The sequence below is a fragment of the Melitaea cinxia genome, chromosome 14 (assembly GCF_905220565.1).
Source record: "Melitaea cinxia chromosome 14, ilMelCinx1.1, whole genome shotgun sequence".
Lineage (NCBI taxonomy): Eukaryota > Metazoa > Arthropoda > Insecta > Lepidoptera > Nymphalidae > Melitaea > Melitaea cinxia.
The window spans coordinates 6,316,159-6,344,094 of record NC_059407.1 but is presented as its reverse complement, the minus strand read 5'-3'; the positions used below and the strand labels follow the sequence as shown (position 1 = coordinate 6,344,094).

General features: G+C 33.6%; 4 protein-coding genes across 6 annotated transcripts; 2 read left to right on the top strand and 2 right to left on the bottom strand.

Moving 5' to 3' along the window:
- Positions 1–74: 74 nt before the first annotated feature.
- Positions 75–8,422, top strand: LOC123659908 (mismatch repair endonuclease PMS2). The gene is made up of 8 exons (XM_045595070.1): positions 75–311; positions 506–665; positions 4,893–5,036; positions 5,128–5,329; positions 6,132–7,649; positions 7,729–7,927; positions 8,007–8,156; positions 8,277–8,422. Exons 1-8 carry the CDS (start codon positions 222–224, stop codon positions 8,355–8,357), a joined length of 2,544 nt encoding a protein of 847 aa, XP_045451026.1. The 5' UTR covers positions 75–221; the 3' UTR covers positions 8,358–8,422.
- Positions 8,412–12,000, bottom strand: LOC123659910 (glutamate-rich WD repeat-containing protein 1). The gene is made up of 7 exons (XM_045595075.1): positions 11,570–12,000; positions 11,326–11,494; positions 10,891–11,109; positions 9,680–9,816; positions 9,188–9,342; positions 8,756–8,973; positions 8,412–8,572 (listed from the first exon to the last, which is right to left on the bottom strand). Exons 1-7 carry the CDS (start codon positions 11,881–11,883, stop codon positions 8,435–8,437), a joined length of 1,350 nt encoding a protein of 449 aa, XP_045451031.1. The 5' UTR covers positions 11,884–12,000; the 3' UTR covers positions 8,412–8,434.
- Positions 10,481–20,655, top strand: LOC123659909 (pentatricopeptide repeat-containing protein 1, mitochondrial). 3 transcript variants are annotated; one of them, XM_045595073.1, is made up of 5 exons: positions 10,481–10,491; positions 17,180–19,230; positions 19,303–19,472; positions 19,828–19,999; positions 20,389–20,655. In XM_045595073.1, the coding sequence occupies exons 2-5, from the start codon at positions 17,698–17,700 to the stop codon at positions 20,626–20,628; spliced, it is 2,115 nt and encodes a 704-aa protein (XP_045451029.1). In that variant the 5' UTR covers positions 10,481–10,491; positions 17,180–17,697; the 3' UTR covers positions 20,629–20,655. The 3 variants fall into 3 exon arrangements, with proteins under 3 accessions (XP_045451029.1, XP_045451027.1, XP_045451030.1); XM_045595071.1 differs by lacking the exon at positions 10,481–10,491 and having other exon boundaries at positions 16,849–19,230; XM_045595074.1 differs by lacking the exons at positions 10,481–10,491; positions 19,828–19,999 and having other exon boundaries at positions 16,849–19,230.
- On the bottom strand, positions 20,656–27,894 carry LOC123659911 (eukaryotic translation initiation factor 3 subunit L-like). The gene is made up of 7 exons (XM_045595076.1): positions 27,677–27,894; positions 27,432–27,564; positions 24,707–24,847; positions 23,976–24,263; positions 23,483–23,668; positions 22,760–22,996; positions 20,656–20,846 (listed from the first exon to the last, which is right to left on the bottom strand). The coding sequence occupies exons 1-7, from the start codon at positions 27,892–27,894 to the stop codon at positions 20,712–20,714; spliced, it is 1,338 nt and encodes a 445-aa protein (XP_045451032.1). The 3' UTR covers positions 20,656–20,711.
- Positions 27,895–27,936: the final 42 nt, after the last annotated feature.

Genomic DNA, 27,936 nt, shown 5'->3' with positions numbered 1-27,936 from the left:
TCTAATTATCTACAGTTTAACTCTATGCTGGGGTTGGCAACACTGCCTGGTATAAACAGTATAAATAAAGGTTATTTTTATATACTCTTTGGGGTGAAGACATATACTCTTTGGGTGAAGATGTGAGCTTGATGTAAGCCCGCGAATGTAGAAATTTGTATATATTTATTAAATTTATATATTATTATATTTTAAGTACTAAATTATAAAAAATAGTAATCATGGAAGATATTCAAGATTTCAGTGCTTTAAAAATAAACTCCATTAAACCGATGAATACCGACACTGTCCATAGAATATGCTCTGGACAGGTAACTTTTTTCTTTTAATACAATTTACTTAAAATAATTGAACAGTAAGAAATATTATTTATTGCTATATACCTATATAATAAAAAATCTGTCTTGTGTTACGAAGATATACAACAAATGTATACTGAACTAGAATTTAAAAAAAATTGTATTGTTTTCATAAGAATTAGTTACAATAAACAAATTTGTGTTAGGTGGTGCTTAATTTAGCAGTAGCAGTCAAAGAATTAGTGGAAAATTCCCTTGATGCTGGAGCCACGAACATTGATATAAGATTGAAAAATTATGGAATTGACTTGATTGAAGTATCTGACAATGGATCTGGTGTAATGGAAGATAACTTTGAAGCTTTAAGTATGTTTTCATTATGAGTTTCTTACGTTTTTTTTCTTCTTACAACTAACTTTACTATTTGTAATAATAAATTTAAAACAAAAAATATATTCTGTATAAACAAACTATTAATGATACTTCATTAATAGTTTCATTCAATACTTTTGGTAAAGTATTAATACAAGTCTATTCTAATAATCTACTTAACCGTTGGAGCTTTCGGCTCGGGTTTAGATTTAGAACTGCATTTTGAAGTTAGATAGGTTAGGGTTATTTTTTTTTTTAAACAAATTATGTCAATAAACAGTCTAATTTGATAATTAGATAGGTTAGGGTTATTTTTTTTGTAAACAAATTGTGTCGATAAACAGTCAAATTTTGAGCTTAGATAATTCGACTGTTCTTAATCTAAAGCCTTACCGAGCTTCTTCAGCCTACAAAGTGGCCAATATAACAATATAATGATTATAAGGTAAGTTGCACCATTTTATCACTTAACCAAGGAGACATCCTGGCTATCTGTGTGTTGCCATGTCCACCAACTTTGGGGCTTCTCAAAAAATGATTTCATCAAGAAGAGCCCCTCTGATTCGAGGAAGTTGACAAGCATTTGCCTCCTGCGATTCCTGTGCCCCAATCCGTGTGGTCCGATTCTCGATCCGTCGCGGGCTTGTACTCCCACTTTAGCGTTGAAGTCTACCATAACAATGCAGTAAAAAGTCAAAGTCGTGTCATGTATGGCCCTTGTAATGTCTTCATACAAGGCTTTGACTTCATCGTCAGAGTATGCCGAGGTCGGCGCATATACCTGTATCACTTTCAGGGAGATGTCAGTGAGTTTAAGTACAAGGTACCAGAGCTGGGCACCGTTAATCAAATGGTTAGCTTCGTTAATCGCTATTCCGCTAATACAAAAATTAGTTTCGTTAAACATTAAAACGCTACATTTTAGAAGATTTAACGCAAGTTAAAGTTAATCGTTAACATATGACTAAAAAAGCATTATATTAATTGCTGATTATTTAATACCGATAAAGAATGAAGTATAAAGGCAAATTTTTTAATTTGCTTAATGGAAGTTCTCCCTAGTATGTAAAATATTATTGTAAGCTCTAGTTAAAGAAATAAACTTTATTTTATTTTTTATTTATTAATTATTTTTATAAAACAATAAAATACAGAATCCAAATTTAATTAAATCAATTGATTGATTTAACTAAATTTGCATTCTGTATTTGGAGTTGAACATCTTTTTTCAACTAAATTTAGCTGTCCGGCACTATGTGCATGTTCCCTTTCATGAACATCAACATATTAAAATTTTCATCAGAAAGAGATGCTCTTTTCGGTACTAAAATATCTTGTGTCGTGTAATCGTGAGTCCTTGGATGGTGTATCTAGCCACATTTTGACTATGCTTTGAGCTTTTGTCTTCAAAGAGTTCTGCCTCGTTGGCCTTTCCTTGCACTGGGTAGTTACCGACTTAAAAAACCAGTTGTTACGTGTTAGGGTTCGAAGGATTTGGAGAGAAAGGCCTGCTGACTCTTTTCAAGACTTTATTCACAAGTACTAGGTCCAACACAAAGCACTAGGTTCAAACACTAAGCACTAAGTTCAAACACTAAGCACTCACGATGTCCTCAGTCGTAGCCAATGTCGTAGGTTTCGCTGGTATCACTCTTGATCACTAGTTTTCACTCTTGAAGTCGCCTCGAAGATCGCTCAAACTGAACTCGCTCGCCTACCTGCGGCTATTTATATCGGCCGACACGAGGCCCAGACCATTCTGTAAAGTTCACGCACTTTTGTTAACGTCCTCTTGACACCTAGATGACCTCCTGATACGCCATCATGTATTTCACGGGGAACATGGTACTTTCGTTCTTGGGACAATTATCTGAAGGTGGAACTCTCTGCCGTTAGTCTTCTCCTATTTCCGGTAGAGTATTCCGTTTTGAAGTATCAGACTGTCCCATTGAGCCCAGTACGCCTTAGTGACAGCGCCAGTGGGTGCAACCTCACTCCAGATTGGTTTTACGTCACCCCGTTTCTTCCATGTGATGATGTGCCGAAGGTCGTCATCTCTTTCTTGAGCTTCCCTCATAGCATCATTCTCCCAGATACCCAAAGGACTTGTTCTTGTTAGCTTTAATGTTACTTCATTAGATTCTTGCTTAACACAATGTTTGCAGTCTTCCGAACACGGCCTTCGTGAGAGTGCGTCGGCATTCCCATGCATCTTTCCGCTGCGGTGTTCCGCCTTGATCGCCTTTATCAACATATCAAATGTTTCGCTTTCGACAACATGTAACGGAATCATGTTAGAAATAAAAAAGTTTACTATACATTTGTCCACTTTGGTTTGAGGTACACCACTACCGGTAGATGCAATACCGAAAGATTCTCCAATGCTCCTCTGACGTATTTTTTTACCTGGATTACTGGTACTTGCAGTGCTATCATCGTCATTTTTATTTTCAGCTTCAACGATTTTCCTCTTAGGCTTGCCCCGATTAGATCCCGCCCTGATAATCTCTTCAAACCGTATGTATTGGGACTCGTGAACTCTCCTCATGTGTTGTTTTAAATTGTTGAGGCTCGATGTATGAACTTTTATTTTTGTTTCTTTAGGCAAGCATCTTTTACACACAAAGAGTATTTGTTGTCCAGATTTGGATACAAAATCAACATACTCACTCAAATGTGGCCATGGATTTTCTTCAGTCTCACTGGAATCTGAATCCATGATATTTTTTTAATGATCACACACTTTATTTATAAACTTACACCACACCAACTGCACTGCTCATATAAAGGTAAAGCTTTAGATTAGGTAAAACCGAATTTCGGGACCGTGGGGGGAAGGGGGGAGAGGGTGGGGAACGCTACCCCTGGTACCACTGTCACACCTCAGAACCCCATGGTTATGGAGATATCCATGGTTAAAGTTCTGAGGTTAGAAGAAGAATTTCGAAAGTTAGAGGAACGCTTGGCTCCGGCGCTGCGGGAAGTGCAGCCCTTCCGCCCTTGCGTGCGAAAGCACGCTCACTCATGCTCCGTTCCGCATTCCTCTACGCATTCGTTCGCGCGCTTTCGCACGGCGGGCGAGGGCTGCCTTCTCTCCGCGCCTCCACGGCACAAAAAAAAAACACTCTAGGGGTAGGATAGACCAAGACCACGTGGACAGTGGGGTGCTCCGATTCGGTTTTGGGTATTTTTAGAATTTCTAAACCTATATTCTAGCACGCAATGTTACTAATTTTATTAGAATATTATGTCTGACGCGTTATTTTGTTTAAAAGTGTCGATTTGTCACACAATGCAAACAGTACGAGCTCAAAGGTATTATAATAGCTTTAAATTCTTCTTCTAACCTCAAAACTTTAACCATGGATATCTCCATAACCATGGGGTTTTGAGGTGTGACAGTGTTACCTTGTATAGATTCCCCTACACCCTCCACCCTCCACACCCAAAAACCCCATAATTCGGTTTTCCTAATTCGGTTTTACCTAATCTAGATCTTAGCCCATATAAATACGCAATTTAGCAGGAAAAGACAAGAAAACAAAACAAACACTCGTTAGCTCTTGACCGTAACCGCCGATAATAAGTAATGAAACCAAAAACCAAAACAAAAACAATGTGAAGTGAATTTCATACAGTGCAGTTTTCCCGTTCGCACGCGCCACACCTAAGCTATATTTGTTTCACTCACACCGCGGCACGCGCTCCGCGCTGCAAGTGCCGGCGCGCTCGACCAAACTTGTCGAAACCTGTTTTTCCCGCCGCGCGGTGCGTAGTCAGACAACCCCAGTATGCTCCACTTAATGTGACTCAATTCTACTTTAAGATCGGTAAGGTGATCGGTCCAACCGTAGCGTGCGACCATTATACATAGCCAGGTGTAATTTGGATTGACAGCCTCCCGTAACCCGGTGATTCTTAGCACCCTCTACCCCACCGTTACCGCGGCCGCTGCCGTAGCCGGGAATAGTGGAGCAGCCGTGAACTGATGGCCAAACTTTTGACGCGAACTCATAGGAGTTTTGGCCCATAGTCACCACGCTGGGCAGGCGGATTGGAGACCACGGGGTTGGCTTTGTCGCACCGAAGAAAATACATTAAATATACTTATATTCATTTAATAAAATACTAATTAATGTGTAATGTTATCTAGATAATATTTCTTTCTCCAGTAGTAAGATATAATTATTTCTTTTAAATTAAATAAATTAAACATTTCAGCATTAAAATATCACACCTCAAAGTTAAATGATTACTCTGATTTACTCGAAGTTTCGAGTTTTGGATTCCGGGGAGAAGCATTAAGTTCTTTATGTTCACTAGCAGATCTGACAATCACTACAAGACATGAAAGTTGTAAATTTGGTATGTATAATTTTAGTAAAGAACAAGCTGATCGTTTTTGACAACTTTATAGTTTAAATACTCTTATAAAAAGTTTATTTTCATTTTGTAGCTACTAAAATAGAATATGATCACAAAGGAAATATAAAAAATAAAACACCATGTTCTCGTCAGATTGGGACAACTGTAACTTTGACTAATTTATTTTGTTCACTACCAGTGAGGAAAAAGGAATTCCACAAGAATGCTAAAAGAGAATTTAACAAAATGACAAATTTGCTGTATGCATACTGTTTAGTATCAGTGGGTGTTAAGTAAGTTACAAAATAAAATTATAGTATTTGTATTCATTTTATATATGCTGCCCAAAACGTCATTGATTGATTTTCCACGGGCTATTCTCCGCAACTCGACGTCCTAGTGCGCCTATTTTGCGTGGGCTGCCCACAACGCCATATAAAATTATATCTTTTAAAATAACATTCATATACCCGTTTCTTCTTTACATGTCATATCTACAGAAAGTGCAGTAATAGAGGGAGACTATCTTTTGTAAAATTGACTGTCAAAAAGTGCCTAATTTCAGCCTGCTTTGAATAAATGACTTTATGGTGATTCAGCTAAATTAAGTCATAAGTTGTGACAGTATAATATATAATACAGAATATGGTAAAAATACATACTTATAGGACTTCTCAATAATAAGAACAACATTCAAATATGCGTCGTTAGATTACACGTTATTAAAGACGTGCGTTGAAGAAATAAAGATTGTTCCCCATAGGCGATAGCGTGATAATATAAGATGTAGCCTATATGTTGAACCAACTTCTTAATAATATTTGTGCCAAATTTGAAGTAAATCCATGCAGTACTTTTTGAGTTTATCCCAGACATACAGATAAAAATTATAAAAACTATATTTTTGGCTTCGGTATCGATTGTAGATCACACCCCAAGTATTCTTTCAAAAAAATATTCAATGTACAGTTTTGACTTTTTTTATTTAGAAATTTAACTTAAATAAATAAATAATTGGTTAAATTTTTATTTAAATTGCTAAAGAAATTTATGAAATCTATGAATATCTAAGCTACTATTTTTTTTCACTTCCAGAATAACATGCACTAATCAAGTTAGTGCTTCAAATAAATCACTCGTTGTAGCCACACAGGGTTCACACTCCTATAAGGATAATATCGCTTGTGTTTTTGGCATTAAACAATTACAAAGTATATTTGAAATTAAAACTGAAAAAGTGTCAAATATAAAAGAAAATATATTTAAAGGACTATCAGGAGAAGTAAAAGATAACGAAGAAAACATTAATATAGAGGATGTAGAAATAGATTTATCTGAAGATTCAAATGATGCACAAAATGATGAATCCAAAACTTCTCAAGAAATAATTACTAGTACTCAAAAGTCTCAAGGTTATAGGAATATGCCCGATCCAGTAGAACTTTTAGGATACATATCATCTTGTGAACACGGTATTGGACGTTCAAGTGCAGATAGACAATTTTTTTACGTTAACTCTAGACCTTGCGAACCTACAAAAGTTATCAAACTAGTAAATGAAATATACAGACAGTATAATCCTAATCAATACCCCTTTGTATTTCTTAATATTAATGTGAATAGAATATCTGTAGATGTTAATGTTACACCTGATAAAAGACAAGTATTTTTAACTAAGGAAAAATATATTCTTGATTGTCTTAGAGCTTCATTATTAAAACTTTTTGAACATGTCCCTAGAACATTAAAAATAGATTCAACTACTCTTGCTAGTCAAAAACTTGAACCTGAACTTAGACAACCAAGAATTTTTAACTCTTTTATAAAACAATTTAGTAATCAACCAAAAGAATCTTCAGACATTCAATATAATTCTCCTACTAAATCAGAACTGAAGAGAAAGTCCATTACAACTTTAGATGATTTTTTATCTGTAAAAAAGAGTTCTTATGAAAAGACTCTTTATGAGGAAACATCAATAGAATCTGAAGAAATTAATGAAACTGAATTAGAAACATCAAAAAATGATGACTCATCAGAACTCAGAAATGATGCAGTCAATCAAAATGCAACAAAAATAGATGAAAAAAATATCACAAATGAAATTAATATTACAAACAAAGAAGTCCACTGTAATTCATCTGATATTTCAATAAAAAGTACCTCAGACATTGTTCATGAAGTGTCTCATACCATATATTGCAAAACTTCAGAAATAAAAACACCAAAAGCAAAAATACATAAAGTGGTAACAGATAAAGAAGATTTAGGAAAACATGTACGAAAAACTATTAATTTAAAAACATCCATGGAACAAATAAAAAAGTTAGCAGACTTGTGTAATAAAAATGATGCTAAAACTAACCCTGATAGAATAAAATTTAAATCTATGATAAATCCAGTATTTAATAAGAAATGTGAAGAAGAATTAAGTAGAGAAATATCTAAAGAGTCTTTTAAAAAAATGTCCATTGTGGGTCAATTTAATTTAGGTTTCATAATTACCAAATTAGAAGATGACCTTTTCATTATAGACCAACATGCTACTGATGAAATTTATAATTTTGAAACATTGCAAAAAACAACTGAGTTAACTAGCCAAAAACTTGTTATGTAAGTAAATCTATCTAATTTAAACTTTAAGTAAGAAAAAAACGTTTTTAGTCATATAAAAACAATAATTTTATTTCAGTCCTCAACAACTGGAGTTAACTGGAGTCAATGAACAAATACTAATAGATAATCTAGAAGTTTTTAAAAAGAATGGTTTTACATTTAAAATCGATGAGGGTGCTCCACCTACTAAGAGAGTAAAACTGATAACCATACCAATGTCCAAGAATTGGATATTTGGCAAAGATGATATTGAAGAACTTTTGTTTATGTTAAAAGTTAGTATAATTATTTTTTACTTTAATCAATTTTCAATACATAATTCATAACTTATTAATTTGTTATGTTTATTTCAAGGAAAGTCAGTCTGAATATTGTAGACCGAGTCGAGTGCGAGCAATGTTTGCATCAAGAGCTTGTAGAAAATCTGTCATGATAGGAACTGCATTAGGGAAAGCTGACATGCGTCAACTGGTTGATCACATGGCTGAAATTGATAAGCCCTGGGTAATATTACTATTTTTAATTGGAAAATTAAATTCCACATAAATGCATTAATTTTTGTACTGTCTGTACTATATTATATAAATATATTTGTCCTGATTTATGTGAATGTATTTTTTACAGAACTGTCCACACGGAAGACCTACAATTCGACATCTTGTAAATCTTGCAATGGTTCAAACTAATGAAGATGGAATTTTATAGTAACATCATTTATAAATCATGAATGCGCCATATTGTGTATTAAAATTAAAACTATTCTTTTTTTATGATTTTATTTTTTATACACTAATAGTTTTAAAGATATTAAAACCTGTATGTGCAGTGGTCACAATGACCCCAGGAATTTGTTTATGCCAGTGAAGTTCTTTGATGTCAGTTTGTCCTTGATGAATGAATAATAGTTGTGGTGGCAGATTCTGAAAAAAATTAATATTTAAAAAAAAATGCAATATTAATCACAATCATCAAAGTATAAACTTTTTTGTGAAAAGGCAACATTTTTATAATAACAATATCTACTTGAATACTACTTGTATTTTTCTAACATGATAGCAAGAAATTTTAAAAATAGCTTCAATGTTTTGCTATGCATAATTTACCTTTAATTCTTCATCTACAACTTCTTCATCATCTCTTTCAACTGCTAAATCCCAGAGAGCAACCTGGTTGTCTTCTCCAGCCGAAGCTAAAACACTAGGTTCGGACCAATGCCATTCAACTGATGTGATAGGTGCTGTATGGTGTTTGAATGTACCTATAGGGGTATTGCTTGGGAATTGTCTTAAATCCCAGATGTGAAGAAAACCATCATCTCCACCTTAAAGTTTAATTCTTACTTTTATAAACAATGTTAAATTTATTTAAATTATTGTCAATGTGATGATTGTTAAATCAAAATGCCACCACAGAGAAAAGTAATATAACTAAAAGATGCCACTAAAGATGAACTGATTGAGTCTTTAGGATATATTCATATAAGAAAACATGCAAAGTAAATTGCTTAAAAGGTTGATAGATATTTTAAAACTTACCACTAGCTATAAATGGCTCTTTGTTGTTCCATGAAATTACATTGATATCATTTTCATGAGCGTTTTCGGCTGTCAACATACATGCTTTATGCGGCGGTGCTCTAGTATCCCATATTCTTATAGTCCTGTCTACTGAACATGATGCTAAAACATTTCTGTAAGGATTGATATTTTTGTTATGAAATCAAAATTAATTTATACAACTAGGTTTTTTAAACATTGTTAAATTGTCATTTTACAAGACAAACAAATTTGTTCATATTAGTTAGTTACCACCAATTTGTAGTAGAGATTCTGCTGAGAAAATCGATAAGAAACTCAACAATTACCCTTACACTTTAAAAAAATCAATCTAATGTATAATCATAACATATTCAGTTGTCTATCCTGTATGAACGACTGCCATTAAACACACACATCTTTACCATTTAAATAACCTAGTACAGCTTGATTGCTTAAATCTTTACTAAACAATAGGTTTTTTTTTAATACCTTTCATTAGGTGACCATTGTATGTCTTCGACAGAACTAGTGTGACCAATTAATGGACGTTGGTCAACTGTCCAAGTGCCTCCTTCATTTGGTTTCCATATGTGAATATCTCTTCTACAATCACCAGTCGCAAGTACCTAGATATCAACCTCTGATTAGAAACTTGCTTTATTCATGTGTAATTTATTTAAAAACTGGCCAAGTGCGAGTAGTACTCGCGCACAAAGGGTTCTGTACCATTGACTAGGAAAAGAATTAATTGTTAAATAAAACTAAATATTTTGTGAATTTCACCTGTTACCATTTATTGATATCAAGCAAAATAGACAAAAATAGCGTTTTTTATTACTATTATTATTTTTTTATAATGCACTAGCGGCTCTTGGAGCTGATGCGTGCATATCACTGCACTTATGTTCTCTCTACTTAGTTTTTAAATGTTCATCCAGTCTGTTTTTAAAAGTGTTTACTAATGGTGCACTAATCACTGATTCTGGCAGCTTGTTCCATTGGGTAACTACGCGATTTGGCAAAAAGTGACATCTGGGGTTGCTATGGCAAGGAGATCTTGTAAGTTTTTGAGAATGTCCTCTTAATTTTGGATTTGGATTCATAATATACATGTCTTCAAAATTCTTGACATTATAATGTATTTTTGTATGGGAACCCTCCCTAAATATTTATTTTATTTTTTTGTTAGTATTTGTTGTTATAGTGGCAACAAAAGTACATAATTTTTGAAAATTTCACTGTCTAGCTATCGCGACTATGCTGTGTTACGGCATTGAAGAATAAAGAATATGGCCACCCCCGTTCGGCCGGACGTTCCCGTAGGTGTCGTAAGAGGCGACTAAGGGATAACACAGTTCCACTACTACCTTGGAACTTAAAAAGCCGACCAATGGAGGGATAACCATCCAACTGCTGGCTTTGAAATACACAGGCGGAAGACGGACAGCAGCGTCTTCGGTGCTACAAAGCCAGCCCTGAGGTCACCAACCCGCCTCCCCAGCGTGGTGACTATGGGCAAAACACATGAGTTCGCGCCGGTTTTTGGCGTGAACTTGTGGAGACCTATGTCCAGTAGTGGACTGCGAAAGGCTGATGTGATGATGATGAGCTATCGGACGGACGGACAGACAGCAAAGTCTTAGTAATAAGATCCCGTTTTTACCCTTTGGGTACAGAACCCTAAAAAATAATTTACTTACACCTTGCTCGGTAGGACACCAGTCAATACCGAATCCTTCTTGCTGGTGTCCATTGAATGAATATAATGGTTTTACAGGATTGTTAACAGTATCAAGATTATATCTTTCAAGTAAAGTTGGTTCATCAACAGCTTGAAGTTGTTGAGTTATGTTCCATACATCCACCCTGCCAAGTTCAGACCAGCTTGCTGCCAGAACAGAATTTTTAAAATTGGTTGCCTGAAAACATTATACATATTAATGTTTATCGGTAATTAATTAATTCATAATTATTATTTTTTTTTTATCTCTATTTGATGTTAATTTATATGTCTATTTAATATTCTTTCCTGAGAGTTGTAAGATTGACTGGTAGTAAAGCTGTATTAAGTCTGTATACAGTTTTACAATAAAGTTTAAATAAATTAATAAAAATGTTAAGTAAAAAATATATACCCTTATTCTGTTGACACATCCTTGATGTTTGATAAATGAGAATGTCATCTGAGGTTTATTTTCTTCATCTTCTTCCTCATCTTCATCATCGTCATCATCTTCCTCTGAGTTATTTTCATTTTCTAGTTTGGAAGTAGGATGTAGATTGGACATTTTTACAACTAAAATACTAAACAGATATATAAATATAAATAGAATTTAAGTAACATTGTGGAAAATTGGGAAAAACAAAAAGAGGTCATACTTATTTAAATGAGCACTTGAGGCTTGAGTGCCGGCTACTAAATATGTGGTCATTGGGAATTCATGTCGATCGTTGCCGAGGTTATCAGTGACAATATCGAAACTGAGACACGGAGCGCCAGTTTGTGCTTGATGTAACATAACGTAAGCCGATTGATCACATATCAAATGCTCATCTTCCTTCAAAGGCTGATCCGGCAAATAAGTTTTTGGACGAGAATCCTCATCATTACTTCCTTCTTCACCCTCCTCCATTTCTTCATCTTCGCTTCCAGACGAGCTCCCTTCCATACAGTCTTCTTGTTCATTAGACATGTTTTATATACCTAAACTTTAAATGTAACTGATAAATGTTCTACACAAATTCGAACTTCAGAAACACGTGCACATATTCAACGGCGCACAACTGAACATAAATAAGTGTAACTGTCAAAACCGACCGAGGAATCGTCCAATTGTCTCATGTCTGTTATCATTTGTCAGTCTGACAACTGACAACATCAATCGAAATTCGATACGATAGAATAGATTCCAGCCTAGTGTCTATTTATTTATTTATTTATTATAAAAAGCACACTTCCAACATACATATAAAAATTTTAAAATTACAAATATATAATAACAAAGTATCTGATATGCATGTCACTTACAAGTGTACATAACATTTTGGAATACAATGTTTAAAAGCACAAAAAATCACAAGTAATTAAAATATTTGAACTTTAGTTATACCTACATTAATATAGTTCAACACTTACAATATTTAAAAAAAGAGAGTGACACCCTATCATCATCATCATAACCAAAATAATCAAAATCAAAAATAAAGAACATATTATTATCATATACATTTATAAAATTAAACAATTGAACAATTTAATCAAAATAACGATAAGAAACAAATTATCATTAATTAATTAATTAAGGATAGGGAAATAACAAAAGTCAAATAATTCTAAATAGAAAAATTAAATTAAAATAAAATTAAAATCAAAATCAAAATCAAAATTAAAATTACAATTAAAATCAAAATTAAAGTTAAAATTACTGTAAAATATCATTATTACAGCCTATACAGTCCACTGCTGGACATAGGCCTCCACAAGTTTACGCCAAAAATAACATGAATTCATGTGTTTTGCCCATAGTCACCACGCTGGGCAGGCGGGTTGGTGACCGCAGTACTGGTTTTGTCGCACCTAAGACGCTGCTGCCCGTCTTCGGCCTGTGTATTTCAAAGCCACTGTAAAATAAATTAAAATAAATTAAATATATTTTTAAAACTAATAATGCATTTTATAATAATTAAGTAACATATCCACCTTATATCTAAAGACAGAGAGAGAGTCGTGAAAAATGTCAATGTTTGGAATCGATCTACTGACACTATTATATTTGTTACACAAACGCACTAGGGGAGCTTGTTTCCCAATGTGAGACTTTACGCATGGAATGTAAAATATATTGTGCGCATGAATACTTCTGTGTGTCCTAGAGGGAACCGATATGAGTATCTACTCTGTTATTTCAGAATTGGTAACCCTATTATTTAATATAATGTGCAGGAAAGTCACATCTGAAACCTCACGCCTACTCCGAAGAGAAATCATGTGGAACCTTGCCAAAGGCTCCCCGTACACTTGTCTGTGCGAAAAATTATTACTTTCGTAAAAAGCAAGGTGCCTCGTGTAAGCACGCTGAATGCTCTCAATACGCTAAGAGTGTATACTGTACTGAGGATTCCAGATAACACTGGCGTACTCAAGACAGCTGCGCACTAGAGAATTATATAATATCGTTTTTGTTCGCCTTGAGAAACCCCGTGTGTTCCGCTTGATAAAACCAACATTTCGTGCAGCTTTAACAACTATATTATCAACATGTGCCACAAAAGTTAAACGTGCGTCTATAATAACTCCTAAGTCTTAATTTGTGATTTCTCTTGCAAGATAACATTTCCAATAGAGTAACTAGAGACAAGCGGCCTTTTCTTCCGGATAAATTTTATATGGAAACATTTACCTACGTTAAGAGTCATTTTGTTGTGAGGACACCATTCTATTATATTATTGAGATCGTTTTGCACCGAATCTATGTCCGAATTGGTTTTAACTATTTTGTATATTTTTAAATCATCTGCAAATAGTGAACATCTACAATATGTTTGATAAACTGGGCTATGTCATTTATGAAAACAAGAAACAGAAGGGAGTCTAAATGAGAGCCCTGTGGAACCCTACTGTCAGCAAAGTACGTATTGGACTCAAAGCCATTAACGACAACTTTAAGAGGTCTTTGTGTTAAATATGATTGAAACCATCCAATAAGTGTATTCCCAATGCCATACTGTTGTAGTTTATTAATAAGTATTTGATGGTTTACTTTGTCGAAAGCGCCGCTAAAATCAGTATGTATAGCGTCTACCTGGTCCCCCCATCTATCGCCAGTGCCAAGTCCGAAGTGAAAACCGTTAAATTAATTTGCGTTGATAAACCATGCCTAAACCCGTGTTGCGAGTGTGTTATGATGTTGCTGAAATATTTTAGAGTGAGGGATACACAAGGCTCTCAAACAGCTTGGGAAAGCATGAGAGGATAAAAATTGGACGGTAGTTCATAACGTCCGCTCGATCACCTTTTTATTAAAAGCATTTTATTATATAGCTATTTTATTAAAAGCAGTCATACAGTAAGAGCTATATGCGAGTGGAGTGTTATGCAAATTATTTGGATAAATTATATTCGTAAGCATAGTTTTGTTTCGGTAGGCGGACGCAAAGTGAGTGGCAAAAAAATTCGCTACTTCCCTACCACAACCAGTACTTTCGTCATCCAGCGACATCGCTGTTGGCAGAAATTTCGTGTTACGCTTACTCTTGAAATAATTCCAAAATGACGATGGGTTCCTTGAAATTTTTTGTTCGACATTATTCTTGTAGTCATTATAACAATTATTAAACAAATCACGACAACGACCACGTAGTATTTCATACTCAAGCTTACCCCTAGGGTTACCGTACTTACGATACCTGATACGAAGCCTCTCCTTCTCCTTTAGCAATTTAATAAGACTGTGTTTAAACCTGTTAGGGTATTTGGAGTTTCGATTTTTCCGTTTGGGTACCAATCGCTCTATTATATCGTACAGTACATTATAAAAAATCGTAACCATGGCATTAACATCCTCACAATTAGCAAATCTGTGATACCAATCTATATTGTTTAACTCTGCAATAATCCCCGCATAATCAGCCCTATAAAAATTTAAATGCATACAGACTTTGGGACAGAGGTACGATAGGCTGGAACACGAGAATCTTATCAACAGACTAGGGTGATACAAATCCAGCTTACTCAACAAGTCAAGAGGCTCAACTACTGTCACATTAGCCATATTACTAATTACCAAATCCAAAAGTCTGTCATCACAGTTCTTAATATATTACGTATTGATGCAAATCATTAGTAGATTAGAAAATCAATTAATGAGTAACCGAGCACGTTATTGTAATTAGATGGAGACATACATGAAAAATTGTCTCCAGCACTCCAATCAATAAAACTCACATTAAAATCACCCATTATTATAACGTCATAAATTTGATTTATAACAGTATCTATACCTTCAAACTTTTGGCGGTTTCAATCTTTCAGATCAACACAGACACCTATTCTTTTTACAAACTGATCACAGACAATATCTAATACTACCCACATATTTTGACCATCAGTCTCCCAGCGTGACATTCGACACGAAGAGATATCTTTAGATATTAATAGTTTAGTTACTAACAGTGGTTGTCTTAGTCTAACATTAAATGTTTGTGTTGTTTTAGGTTAAGGTGTAACAATGAAAGTCTTACTATTTTGCCTGTTTTCAAAATTAAATTGAAACTGTTATCTCAACTGCACCGATCAATCAATCTCCGTGTGTTCTCCACTCTACGTGACATTGGCGGAATCAACCGTGCTTCTCTGGCACAACTGAAAGCCATTAAACCAATCAATCAATCTTTAGATATAGCAATCAATATGCCTCCTCCGTCTTTTTTAAAGTTAGAGGGAGAACAAAAACGATCCTTCCTGTATACTATATTTCGCGAATCGAACAGTTCATTACTAGAAATTGATGAATTTAACCAAGTTTCAGTGAAAGCTACAACTTTATAATCGGAATTTAATATTTTTTCCATGACATTGTTCGTTTTTGTTCTCAACCCCCTCATATTTTGTGATAATATATATCAAACATTATATCAACCCAACAACGGTAACATTGACGGACCTAATGATGCTAGTTGTCAGCATTAAGGCAATCCATGCTCTTAACCAGCTTAGCCTGACTAAATTCGTCCTTACGTATAAAAATTCTCCCATTCCTGATCCAAGTAAAACGGTAATTCATCTCTTTGGCCTTTATACGTGTGGCTGCGTGAAGAGCTTTATTAGCTGGTGACAAGTGTTCCGAAACATACACTGGCTTGGAAGTTCCACCGATTCCGAGGTGACTTGAGTTTAACTTTTCTTTGGGATTTTTTTTTTGTTGTATTGAGCAACCGATGCGAGAACTGCGTCTTCTTCTTCCACTTTGTACAGAACCCTAATCATCCACTTTTTAATAAACTCAAATTATTGTCAGAAATAGTTAACACCTCCGCTTATTGGAGACATAAGTCCTTACCCCGTTTAATAATTAGTTTTCGAAAATTTATGTCCATTCAATCTCCTGTTTATCATTGTCCTTCACTTCCTTTGTTCTCCAGTAGTTTTGAAAGTTTGACTATCTCACCTAATGTTTTTTTAAACTTGGGCATCAACAGAGATATCATTAGTGCTAATTATGAATTTAATTCTGTGATAGATGATAATTTCCAAGATTGGCATCACATTTACACTGACTGCTGCGAAACATACTTCTCGTGTTGGAATTGGTGTTTATCATAAACAATTTACTTTAGTCCAAAAAATTAAGTTTCCTCCTGAAACATCTGTTTTTACAGGGGAATGTTTTGGTATCTTCAAAGCATTAGAATACATTTTGTTAATGAAACCCTTATATTATCTGATTCTAAAAGCGCTTTAATGGCGATTCAAAGATATCCATTTCAATCTAAACCCATGTATCCTGTAATATTTAATATTAGAACTGCTTTACATAATTGTGTTTTAAGAGGATATGTCGTGATGTTTGCTGGGATTCCAGGACACGTGGATATTGTTAGTAATGTTCTAGCTGATCGTCTAGCTAATGAGGCTGTGGTGTGCGGTGACATTCATCCTTACATTGATTACTGCCATGTTTTGACTACGCTGCCTAGGCTCTATCTCAAGGAAACTTGGGATGAAGTTTGGGAAACTAGTGGGAGGTTCAAGGGGATTTTTTTTAAGTCTTTACAACCTAATATTCCTAGTAAGCCATGGTTTTCATCTCTGAGGTTCGGTAAACAAGTTACTTCATCAATTATTCGAATGAGATTGGGTCATGTATGCACACCTGTACATTTGGCCAGGTTTAATATAATTGATTCAGATTTGTGTGCTTGTGGGGATGTGGGTGATCTTAATCATATTTTTTATACCTGCCCTTTGAATGACGTTTTTTCCTTTTATAGTCATCTGGTCTCCATCCATGTACCATTTCCTACTTCTATCAAATCTCTTCTTTCATGTTCTAATCCTGATATATATACAGCTTTATCTATTTTCCTGTTAAATAATAATTTGAAATTATAAATCCTTATACTTATCCTATCATAGTAATCCTATCTGATCCTTTTCCAATTCCGTGAGTAATGTCCTTTTAAATCGTGATAAACGTTTCCCTTTTTTAGTTAGTTTAGTGGCATATGCGCAAACAACGCGATGCCAAATATATTTAAAAAAAAAAGATGTTTATTTTTCACTACTAATTAACGCATAATTATTGAGGTTATTTCAGAATTCAAATATTTTAACTTTTAAAGAGTGTTTCAAAGATTACCTATAAAGTAAAGAAAAGAAATGTTTACTAATTACTTAATCACCATATCGTATTTATTTAAAACTGATTAGTAGTATTTAGTTCGTTTGCAGTTCTATGAACGCAGAAGTAATATAATAACTAAGATTATTTCAATACAAAAGCTTTAGAATGGCATTTCGTTGTTTAAATCTATTAAAAACAGTCAGATACAGCAGTGTTATATTACGACATAACATGCTATGTACATCAATTACCGAAAACAAATATAGCGAAATTAAGAAAAATAGAAAACAAGACAATATAGCGTTTCTTGGCGATCCTGATACCTTTGGAACGTTAAGTGGCCGAATTATTGACGAAAAATTGGAAGATGATGGCGATATTAAAGAAGAAATTTTTTTACAAAATATTCCATTAAATTCTCAAAAATTATCCACGAAACAATATGCAGATTTAATAAAGCAGTATTTGAAATACAAAAGAATAAAAGAAGCAATTGATGTTTTAGAGGTAAGAATGATAAAAGAAGATAGAGTTAAGCCTGAAAATTATATTTATAATATACTAATTGGTGCTTGTGCCGAGGTGGGTTTTACTAAGAAAGCTTTCAAGTTATATAATGATATGAAAAGAAGAGCTCTTAAACCAACAGGAGATACTTATACTTGTTTGTTTGAATCATGTATTAATTGCCCATTTCCTTCATATGGTTTGAAAATGGCGACTCATTTGAGAAATCTAATGATTGAAAAGGGTGTAGAACCAAATATAACAAATTTTAACGTTATGATCAAGACATTTGGTAGACTATCAGATTTGCCTACAGCTTTTAAAATTGTTGATGAGATGATGTCAAAAAAAATTAAAATAAGGGTGCATACTTTTAACCACTTACTTCAAGCTTGCATTGCTAATAAAGATTCAGGTTTGAAACTGGCTCTTATCGTCTGGAGAAAAATGTTAAAAATGAAAGAGAAACCAAATCTTTATTCATTTAATCTTATGCTCAAATGTGTTAAAGATTGTAATTTAGGATCTAAAGAAGATATGCTTGAAGTTATTGGTATCATACAAGAACATAATTTGCTCTTTAATATAAAGCCACAACAATTACAAATTGAAAGTTGTGAACCTAATCTCCCTACAAGTCAATTGCATTCAGATAAAAATCAGTCTGAAGATATTTCAAAAACTGAGTTGAATTTGTCTGATTTTAAAGAGAATAAATCACCATTAAATAACAAATCTGAAATTAATATGCAAGATTATAAAGATAATATTAAGACAGATTTTACCACAAATAGCAGCTCAAATGTAGCTACAGTGAATCAAAATATTAGTTTTGAATTGGTACAAAACCATCAAAAAGCCCTTCCTAAAATACCTGAAAGGATTCTACCAAATTTACTTTCAAAAATTGTGCAAATTGATGAAGTCTTAGCTTTCCAAGAGGCACGTACATCTCAGGATAGATTTGCTATGATAGGTGGACAAGAAGATTTCCTAAAAGAAATGGAGTCTTATTCGGTTGCACCAGATATCAAAACTTTCTCACAGATGCTTTATGTCATAGATGATAACACAGATGCTGAGAACAAATTAATTGAATCAATGAAAGCCCATAAAGTTAAAGCTGATATAGACTTTTATAACATGTTAATAAAACGAAGATGTCTTAGAATGGATTATGAAAATGCAATTGTAAGTAGGTTAGTAAAATTGTCATCTTTTGATTGTTTTAATAATTATTTAAAATCAATTTTTAATTTTTAGGAGGTGAAGAATATGATAGAAGAGGAAAACAAAAAACGTAAACGGCACCCATTGAACAAAAAAAATAAATTAAAAGCAAATATAATGACCTATGGGGTTCTAGCCATGACTTGTAATACAAGGGAAAAAGCAGAGCAATTACTTACTGAGATGCAAGACAATCAATTGAAGTAAGTATTTTCTGTTTTTATCACTATATAAATAATTAATGAATGTTGCATATTATACAAGCATAAGAATCCATCTGAAATTGTATTTCTGGTGATTATTACGAACTTACTCCATTTTGAGTGTACTTAAAACTGAAGAATATCAAGGGAAGAAATTCTCTTCTGTTAATAGAATGAAGTCCTAAGTTTCTAACTATTAAATTAAAAATTTAAAACCCTTATTCAATGAACCCCTATAAAATTTTGGAAAAGACCTGAACTCTTCCAACTGTTAGATCGATTTTTACCAAGCATAGATAAGAACCACACATATATTAATAACACTAACTAATTTTCAATATTTTTTACCTTACAGAGTCAATATAGAAATTTTGGGTACCTTGTTGAGAAATGGTACTAGTAAAATACAATTTGGATATGTGTTATACATAATGGATGTTGTAAAACAAGAAAGATTGAGAGTGAATGATGTATTTATAAGGCATTTGGAGGTATTTAATGCTAAATGTGTCAAACTTATAGAGAAGGTAATAAGAAAAATATATCATTTACTTTTTTCCGTTTTCGTTTTTTTCCGTTTTTAATATTTCTTATTTATAGGAGCTCTATTGGTGATGTTATATAGCCTATAGCCTTCCTCGATAAATGGACTATCCTTTAAAATTATTATTTTTAATTTCGAACCAGTACTTCCTGAGATGAGCATGTTTAAACAAACAAACTCTTCAGCTTTAGAATATTAGTATAAATTAAACATTACAACGGTTTTGAATGGTTTATATGAGTGTGCATAGTCATATCTAGATTTTTATATAACAATTTGACATGTTAAGAAGTGTATCAAATACAAGAATAAATTAAAATAACCTCATCGTATAACTATGTCAATATAAAAAAAAATTAATATATATTTCAGAATGAAAACGAACAGCATGAGAGTCCCACAATTAAGGCAGCCTTTACGAGATTTAGCAATATTTATAAGGAATGGCTAAAAGAAATTAACATTGAAGAAGTATTAAAACCAGAACATCCCTGGAAGCAATTCACGGAACCACATCCCACAACAGTACAGCGAGAAAATATCCGAATCATTCAACCCAAAAAGTTTTATAAGAGGAGTCGTAAATTTATTCATTACAAACCTAAAGTGTAAATTAAATATATGAAATAAAACAGAGTATATTATTAACTTTTATTTTGATAAAAATGTTATGTTACACATATTACAAATGATATTTATATTTTAATATGATGCAATTTTCGGTTCAGTTCTTCAAACTTAAGAAGTTTACGAATAAAGAAGTCACCATAACGATGCGCAACTTTTGTGTCAGCAATGTGAATCATGTCATTATCGATGTAGAAATCCAGCTGTGAAATAAAAAGTAGTATTAAGTTTTAAAAATACATGAGTTCGTGCCAGACATTATGATTTGGGTAGGCCTATGTCTAGCAGTGGACTGCGATAGGCTAAAGTGATTAAGTTAATAAAATTACAACTTAAATTTAGTATTTCTACTCTATGAAGTTTGCTCTCAAAAGAAAAAATAATTGTGTTTGCAGGCAAACAAAGAAAAACTGACTTCAATTATATCGACAAGTAATACAACGTATGTAGACGAAAAAATAGTCGAGTAAATACACATTATCAAAGATTACTCCAAAAGTTGTAATCAGATCTCCATGAAATTTAAATGTGACCACATGATTAACATCAGCTTTCGGCATCGGCCTATGGTACCAAAGTAGGGACATCTCCTTTCCAACAAAAAAAAAAAAAAACAGTTCATAAACGACGTTGTTATCCCCGAACATACATAAAAATATATATATATATATGGTCGAATTGACTAACCTCCTACTTTTTTAGAAGTCGGTTAAAAAACCACTTCAATTACATGGACAAGTAAAATGATGTAGGTAGGCAATATAACAATAAATTAAATACGCATTATTATGGATAGCTCAAAAAGTACTCGTCAGATCACCATCAAAATTACATTCAACTACACAATGAGTACCTTTCAATTAAAATCAGCTCACCCAGAAAAAAATTATGAGAATGAAGAGTGCTTATTTTAAAGTCTGTTAAAAATTATACTTACACAAAATACTAATATAAAATACTATTATAAACACACAATAATGAATTTCATGTTAAGTAAATAATTATAATATATTCATGTGATATTTTGTAAGACTATATCATTCGGAAAAAAATGAAATATTACATTAAATACTAGCTACTACGCATCTAGCTTTATCTGAAGCTTGTAAGAATAGCTTATGTAAAGATGAACCATATAATAAAAAGGAACATTCTTATTGACATCCTCGATTTTAAAGGCTTTAATTTCTGAACCAGAAAAGACCTCGAAATATTTACAACATAATCTTTAAAATATCTTATCTAAAAAAAAAATTAAATTGGACTTGTTGCTTACAAACTACAACCACAGCCTATGAAACATACAGTTGGCCAACGGTCACGTCTAGACAGAGCAATCGTGCGGGGTTTGCAGGGTGAGTGAAGCGCGGTAGCGAGTCCAAGCTGCCATACACTCGTTTGAGACAAGTCAGTCGGGGTTGACGCTTTTTAATTTCATTGTTATAAGTATTTTGAGTTGTGCGTATTTATAAATTATAATGGTTCATACTACATGTGCTATGAGAGACTGCATGTCATCATCTCGTATAAATAAGAATCAAAAATTTAGTATTGGAAATCAATTATATCAACACTTAAAGAACATTAATTTTAATACAAAACTATGCGCCTGCTTCCCGTCTGAATTTTTATTAAAATTGTTTCTACATATGAGAATCTACTACATCGTCAAATTTAACAATCGCAATCTGCAAACTAGCAAATCTAAATGTCGAAAATACCTTTTAGTTTCACATTTGTAGATTTTAAAAGAATCCGTATCAGTAGTTTTTTTATTTTATTTTGGTATCTTGAGAATATTATTAAAAGGACATCTGCTTATAATAATAATTATGTTAGGTGTTAGTTGTACTAGCCTATCTAATTTGAAATTTTTTGTATTTCTTTATAATAAACCTCGTCATATTATGTACTTCAATATTTTTTTCATTTTATTCCTCGTACTCTACACACACAAATACGAATACACAATTGTAGAAGGGATGATATAAAATATATATTATATTGTGACAACCCTGCAGCAATGACGAATGTCTACACAAAACTGGCGGCAAAATAATTTGACAAAACGAATAAAATTAGTGATTAAAAAAATGACATTAGAATCATTGCCAACCTCAGATCCGCTCTGGAACTTTCCGTCGAGCCCGCTCGGTCCTTTAGTCCAGACAACGTTCTTCATCTTGTGCTTGAAGCACAGCAGGTGGATGGCGAGAGCTGCGTGCTCGCGCGCCGCATCACGCTCACCGCCTCCACGCGCCGCAGACATGAAGGCTGCCAGCTTTGCCAGTGGTAGCGTGGTGTACAGCTTGAGATACGAGCGAATCGTTGGCAGCATTTTTTGTTGACGGACCTATTTTATAGTTTCATAATTTAGAAAATACACTAATATTTACATGAAATAATTAAATACAATGTAAATTAATATTATTATTTACTATTTATTTTATTAACTTATTATAATATGTTACATACATCACATATAATATTACATTCAGTGTTATGCATAACTGATAATAAAATTATAAATTTATTATTACTAGCTTGGCCAATGGTAGCGTGGTTTACAGCCTGAGGTGGGAGTGAATCATTTGTAGCATTTTTTATGTGCATACACATAATCAGACAAATACTATGTTTACATAATGTACCTAAAAATTATATTAAATATTCTGGTTTCCTTTTAATTACATAATATATGATTTGTTATCAGTTAGTATCTACTAGAATTAGATTATTGATCAAAAAAATTAGATGTTAGTCATCAGTATTATATCTAGTTATCTACTTTTAACAATACAAGTAATGTTAATGTAACATTTTACATGGTTGCACTTACTTCATCCATGAAAACTTGAGTCTGATGCTTAACAGCATCCTTGCCGTAGTTGGAGCCAGGCTCGATGGGCGGTGGGCAGGGCGACAAGAATTTTGGGCATGCAAATGTAAAGCAGCTTTCGAATTCTCCAAGATCACCATACTGCATCTTGAACATCTTCTCGTGGTAATTCTTTTCACGAAGTACCTAAGAGGTAAATAATTGATTACACATTTATCATTATTAGACCTGTTGTGCATCATAATGTTTTATAGCAAACAACTTTTGGAAGAAATGGCTAATCAACCATAAGTCTGCCCTAATTGTACCTCATAATATGTACAAAAAAAACTTACAAATATTATATTTAAGCTTTGTTTGTACTTTTTAATGTGTTTGTGGTGTACAATAAAGAACAAAATTAAAATAATATAACTATTGTCTTGAATTCATAGAATCAGTTTATTGATTCCATAGAGTTTACATGTAAAAAAAAATTAAATAAATCACTAACCTGCTGTATAGACTCATCAACACACTGAGGATGTAGCACCAAACAGATGGCCAACAGATGATACATTTGCTCAGTCTGCTTATTGATTTGATCATTCTGGTATGAACGCGTTGAGAACAATTGCTTAGTGCGTTGCATGTACAGCAGGGCTGAAGACAGAGTGCGGATAGCATCTGCGTAACGACGCATCATCATATATGCAAAACCCACATAATATGATGTGGATATCTGGCACGCCGGTACATGGGAGTACTGAGACTTTTTGTGGAGCTCTATATTTTCAAGCACCTGTTTGAAGAAATTTAATTTCCATGTAATAATAAACTAAAACAGTTTATAATGATAACAGCCTACTGTGGGTTAATAGATTATTTCCTTATTATAAATAACAATTGTTTTTAATTAATTATAATAAAAACCAGAACTTAAGGCTTTCTTTGATAACTGGTGCATTGCAGGGAAACCCAGACCAGATATAATCACTATAGAAACAAATTTAATTAATATTTTTAACTAGCAGACCTGGCGAACTTCATACCGCCTTCTTTTTTTTCTTAAATATAATAATTACATATATCAAAATAAAATATAGCCTATCTTTCAAGTTAGATCAAACTGCATACAGTGTACAAATTTGATTAAAATCGGAAGTAGTTTAGGAGTCCATCGTGGACAAACAATGTGACAAATACTTTATATATATTAAGATAGTAACAGTTATAACAAGTTACCTTTATAGCTTGGTAATAGTCTCCGAGTAAAGAATGCAGACGCAGCAAACCAACTAAGGAGAAATAGCCAAGCATCTTATAAAGAGAATGGCGTCCAAATTCACCAGCTACGGAATCTGGATCCCCACCAGTCACATAAACCTGTTAAATGAATAAAAAATCATGGCTAAAACTAGGATAATGAAATAAAAGATTTCTGAAATCAAATTTGTTTGTGTAATATATAATAATAATAAATTGACAATGTTTCACATGAGTGAGAATACTTTCAGTTTTATTATAGACTAATTGTGCCCACGACTTCATCTGGTTGGAATAGTGACTTTTGGAGAGCATTTTTTGGATATATTTTTTGGTTGGTGCTTTAGTCATCTTGGTGTTTTTTTAGTTGTAATTGTATCATACTTTAAGAGCATATTTTTAATTTTAAAATGGATCTTGATCGTCCTCCTGACCCGCCAGATACGGGTGGTACTATTGACAATGAAAATACTTCCGAATCCTCTTCCTCTCAGCAAAATTTAAGAAAACGCCCCGCTATTGACCCTTCCAGCAATGCCCCTTCCAAAAAAAACTATTGTTCATCCATCCACAGCTAGTCCGTCAATACAATCACTTTACACCCATCCATCCTTTTCCGAAGGCCCTAAAAGTTACGATCTATATACTATACTATAGATACTCTGATGACGATAAAGGTCCTTTCATTGTCCATGTTGCCCGTGAAACACCAGACCCAGCCCCAGGAACTACTATTCGCGCTTTGAAATTCGGCCAATTTTTACACACTCATAAAATTGGCTCAGTTGTAAAAGACGGCGTTAAAAATGTAGGCAAAAACAAAGTTTCTATTGAATTTGTTTCACCTCAAGATGCAAATGATTTTTTAAAAAACCCTATATTACGAATGTGTAAGTTCAATGCTACTGTACCAACTTACAATATAACTCGAATAGGTCTCGTAAAGGGTATTTCGGTTGACTGGTCAATGGAGAAATTAGTGGAATCATTAGAGCTCCGCTCTGGCTGTGGCTCAATCATGAAAGCTCGAAGGCTGAATCGCAAAAACATTCAGGAAGGCTTAGTTACTTGAGTTCCAACCCAGTCAGTGGTTCTAACTCTTAGAGGACAAATTCTCCCAAATAGAGTTTTTTCCTTTCACACTTCGTTACCAGTTGAGAGCTATAATTTACCTAACATACAGTGCCTCAATTGTTGCCGTTTTGGCCACATTAAGACACAATGCAGGTCAGTCAAGGTGCTACAAGTGTTCACAATCGCACACAGGTGAGTCATGCGACGTGTCTAAAGAAAATGCAACCTGCCTACATTGTTCTGGTAGGCATTTTACAACCGAGAAGGACTGTCCTGAATACCTCCATCAAATTAAAATTAAAACTGATATGTCCACAGATAACATATCCTATATAGAAGCATCCTCTCGATATCCCCCTGTTCGTCGGTCATATGCAGAGATAACAAAGGAAATGTTCACTCCCTCTGTATATACTTCCACTTCCTCAACACAACCTCCTTCTTCACCAGGCCAATCTGGCATTGCCGGCAATGACACAGCAGATTCATGTGCTAAAGCTGCAATCCAAACTGGTATCCTTGATTACTACAAAAACTCCTGCCAAGACCTCCGTTTCCTAGCCAAAATCCATATGGACAAGTCCAGGAATTTATCTTGGAGTTCAACAAAATTGGTAAAGGGTAAATTTTACTCAAATATACAATCAGACATCCCAAGACGTCCTTGGTTTTCTCTTCATAGACATGCTAGTCGCTGGGTCACATTCAGCATATGACGCTTATGTCTTGGCCATGCGTGTACACCTGTTCATCTGGTCAAAATCAGAGTTCGTGACCACTCATTGTGTAAATGTGGCCTTGACGAAGGCACGGTTTCCCACATCATTTTTACCTGTCCCAAACTCCTCCATCCTATATATGACATCCTTCCCTGTGATATTCCCCGCCCTATAAATGTTCAATGTTTGTTAATGTTGGTGTTTAGTCCCCATTGTACATTGTTGTGTAAATATTTTGAAATAAATAAAATTAAGTTTTAAATAAATCATGTGTCTGTCCTAGTTTAATTAGTTTGTATTAGTTTAGTTACTAACAGCGGTAGTCTTCATCATCATCATCATTACAGCCTATACAGTCCACTGCTGGACATAGGCCTCCACAAGTTTACGCCAAAAATAATGTGAACTCATGTGGTAGTCTTAGTTTAACATTAAATGTTTGTGTTGTTTTAGGCTAAGGTGTAACAATGAAAGTCTGACTATTTTGCTTGTTTTCAAAATTAAATTGAGGCTGTTATCTCAACTGCACCGATCAATCAATCTCCTACATGTGTTCTCCACTCTACGTGACATTGGTGGAATCAACCGTGCTTCTCTGGCACAACTTAAAGCCATTAAACCAATCAATCAATCTATCTTTTGATTTATTTTGGATTATAAACACCGTCATTTGGGTATTTACATGTTCAACATGATTCTTTAAATTAGCATTACTTTTTTATTTATAAACCAATTGACATGAGAAAATGCTTAATATTAAGTGAAGCTTACCACAATATATTAGAGAAAACTGCATCAAAATCGGATAAGCCGTTTCTGAGATTAGCGTGCACAAACATATTACATTTACATTTTTATTATATGTATTGATCAATCTTTATGACCCATATGATGAAATAGTTATACAATACCTCAAGTTGGCGCTTGATGTTAGATTTATCAACCAGAGAGTGTAGCACATTAAGAATGCAAAGAACATTCCATGCCTTGTTCTCTGTATTAAGAGCTTCAATTTCAGCTTGACTTAACTTTGATGTACGTGACCTAAAATTGATTGAAATTTCTGTCTATTAATTATATCTCTATTTAATAAAACTTTAATTATACTATTAATGTTAATAGAAACATAATTCTTAAAACTAAAGAAAATTGTTACCTGTATTGAGCAAAGGATTGAAATTGGTACACAAATTCATCAATGAGCTCCCAAAGCCACTGGTCAGGTAACTCTAGGGGAACAGGTGTTTCCGCAGACAAGATGTAGTTGAACAGGTCACAGTAATTGTAGAATGACAAAAACCTTTGCTCAGGTTTAGGACCACCAGGCACTCTGGCATATATGTCACGGAAATAAAGTTCTTTGTAGAGAATCATGAAGACCTGAAACAATAATTAAGCATACAAAATAAAGTTTAT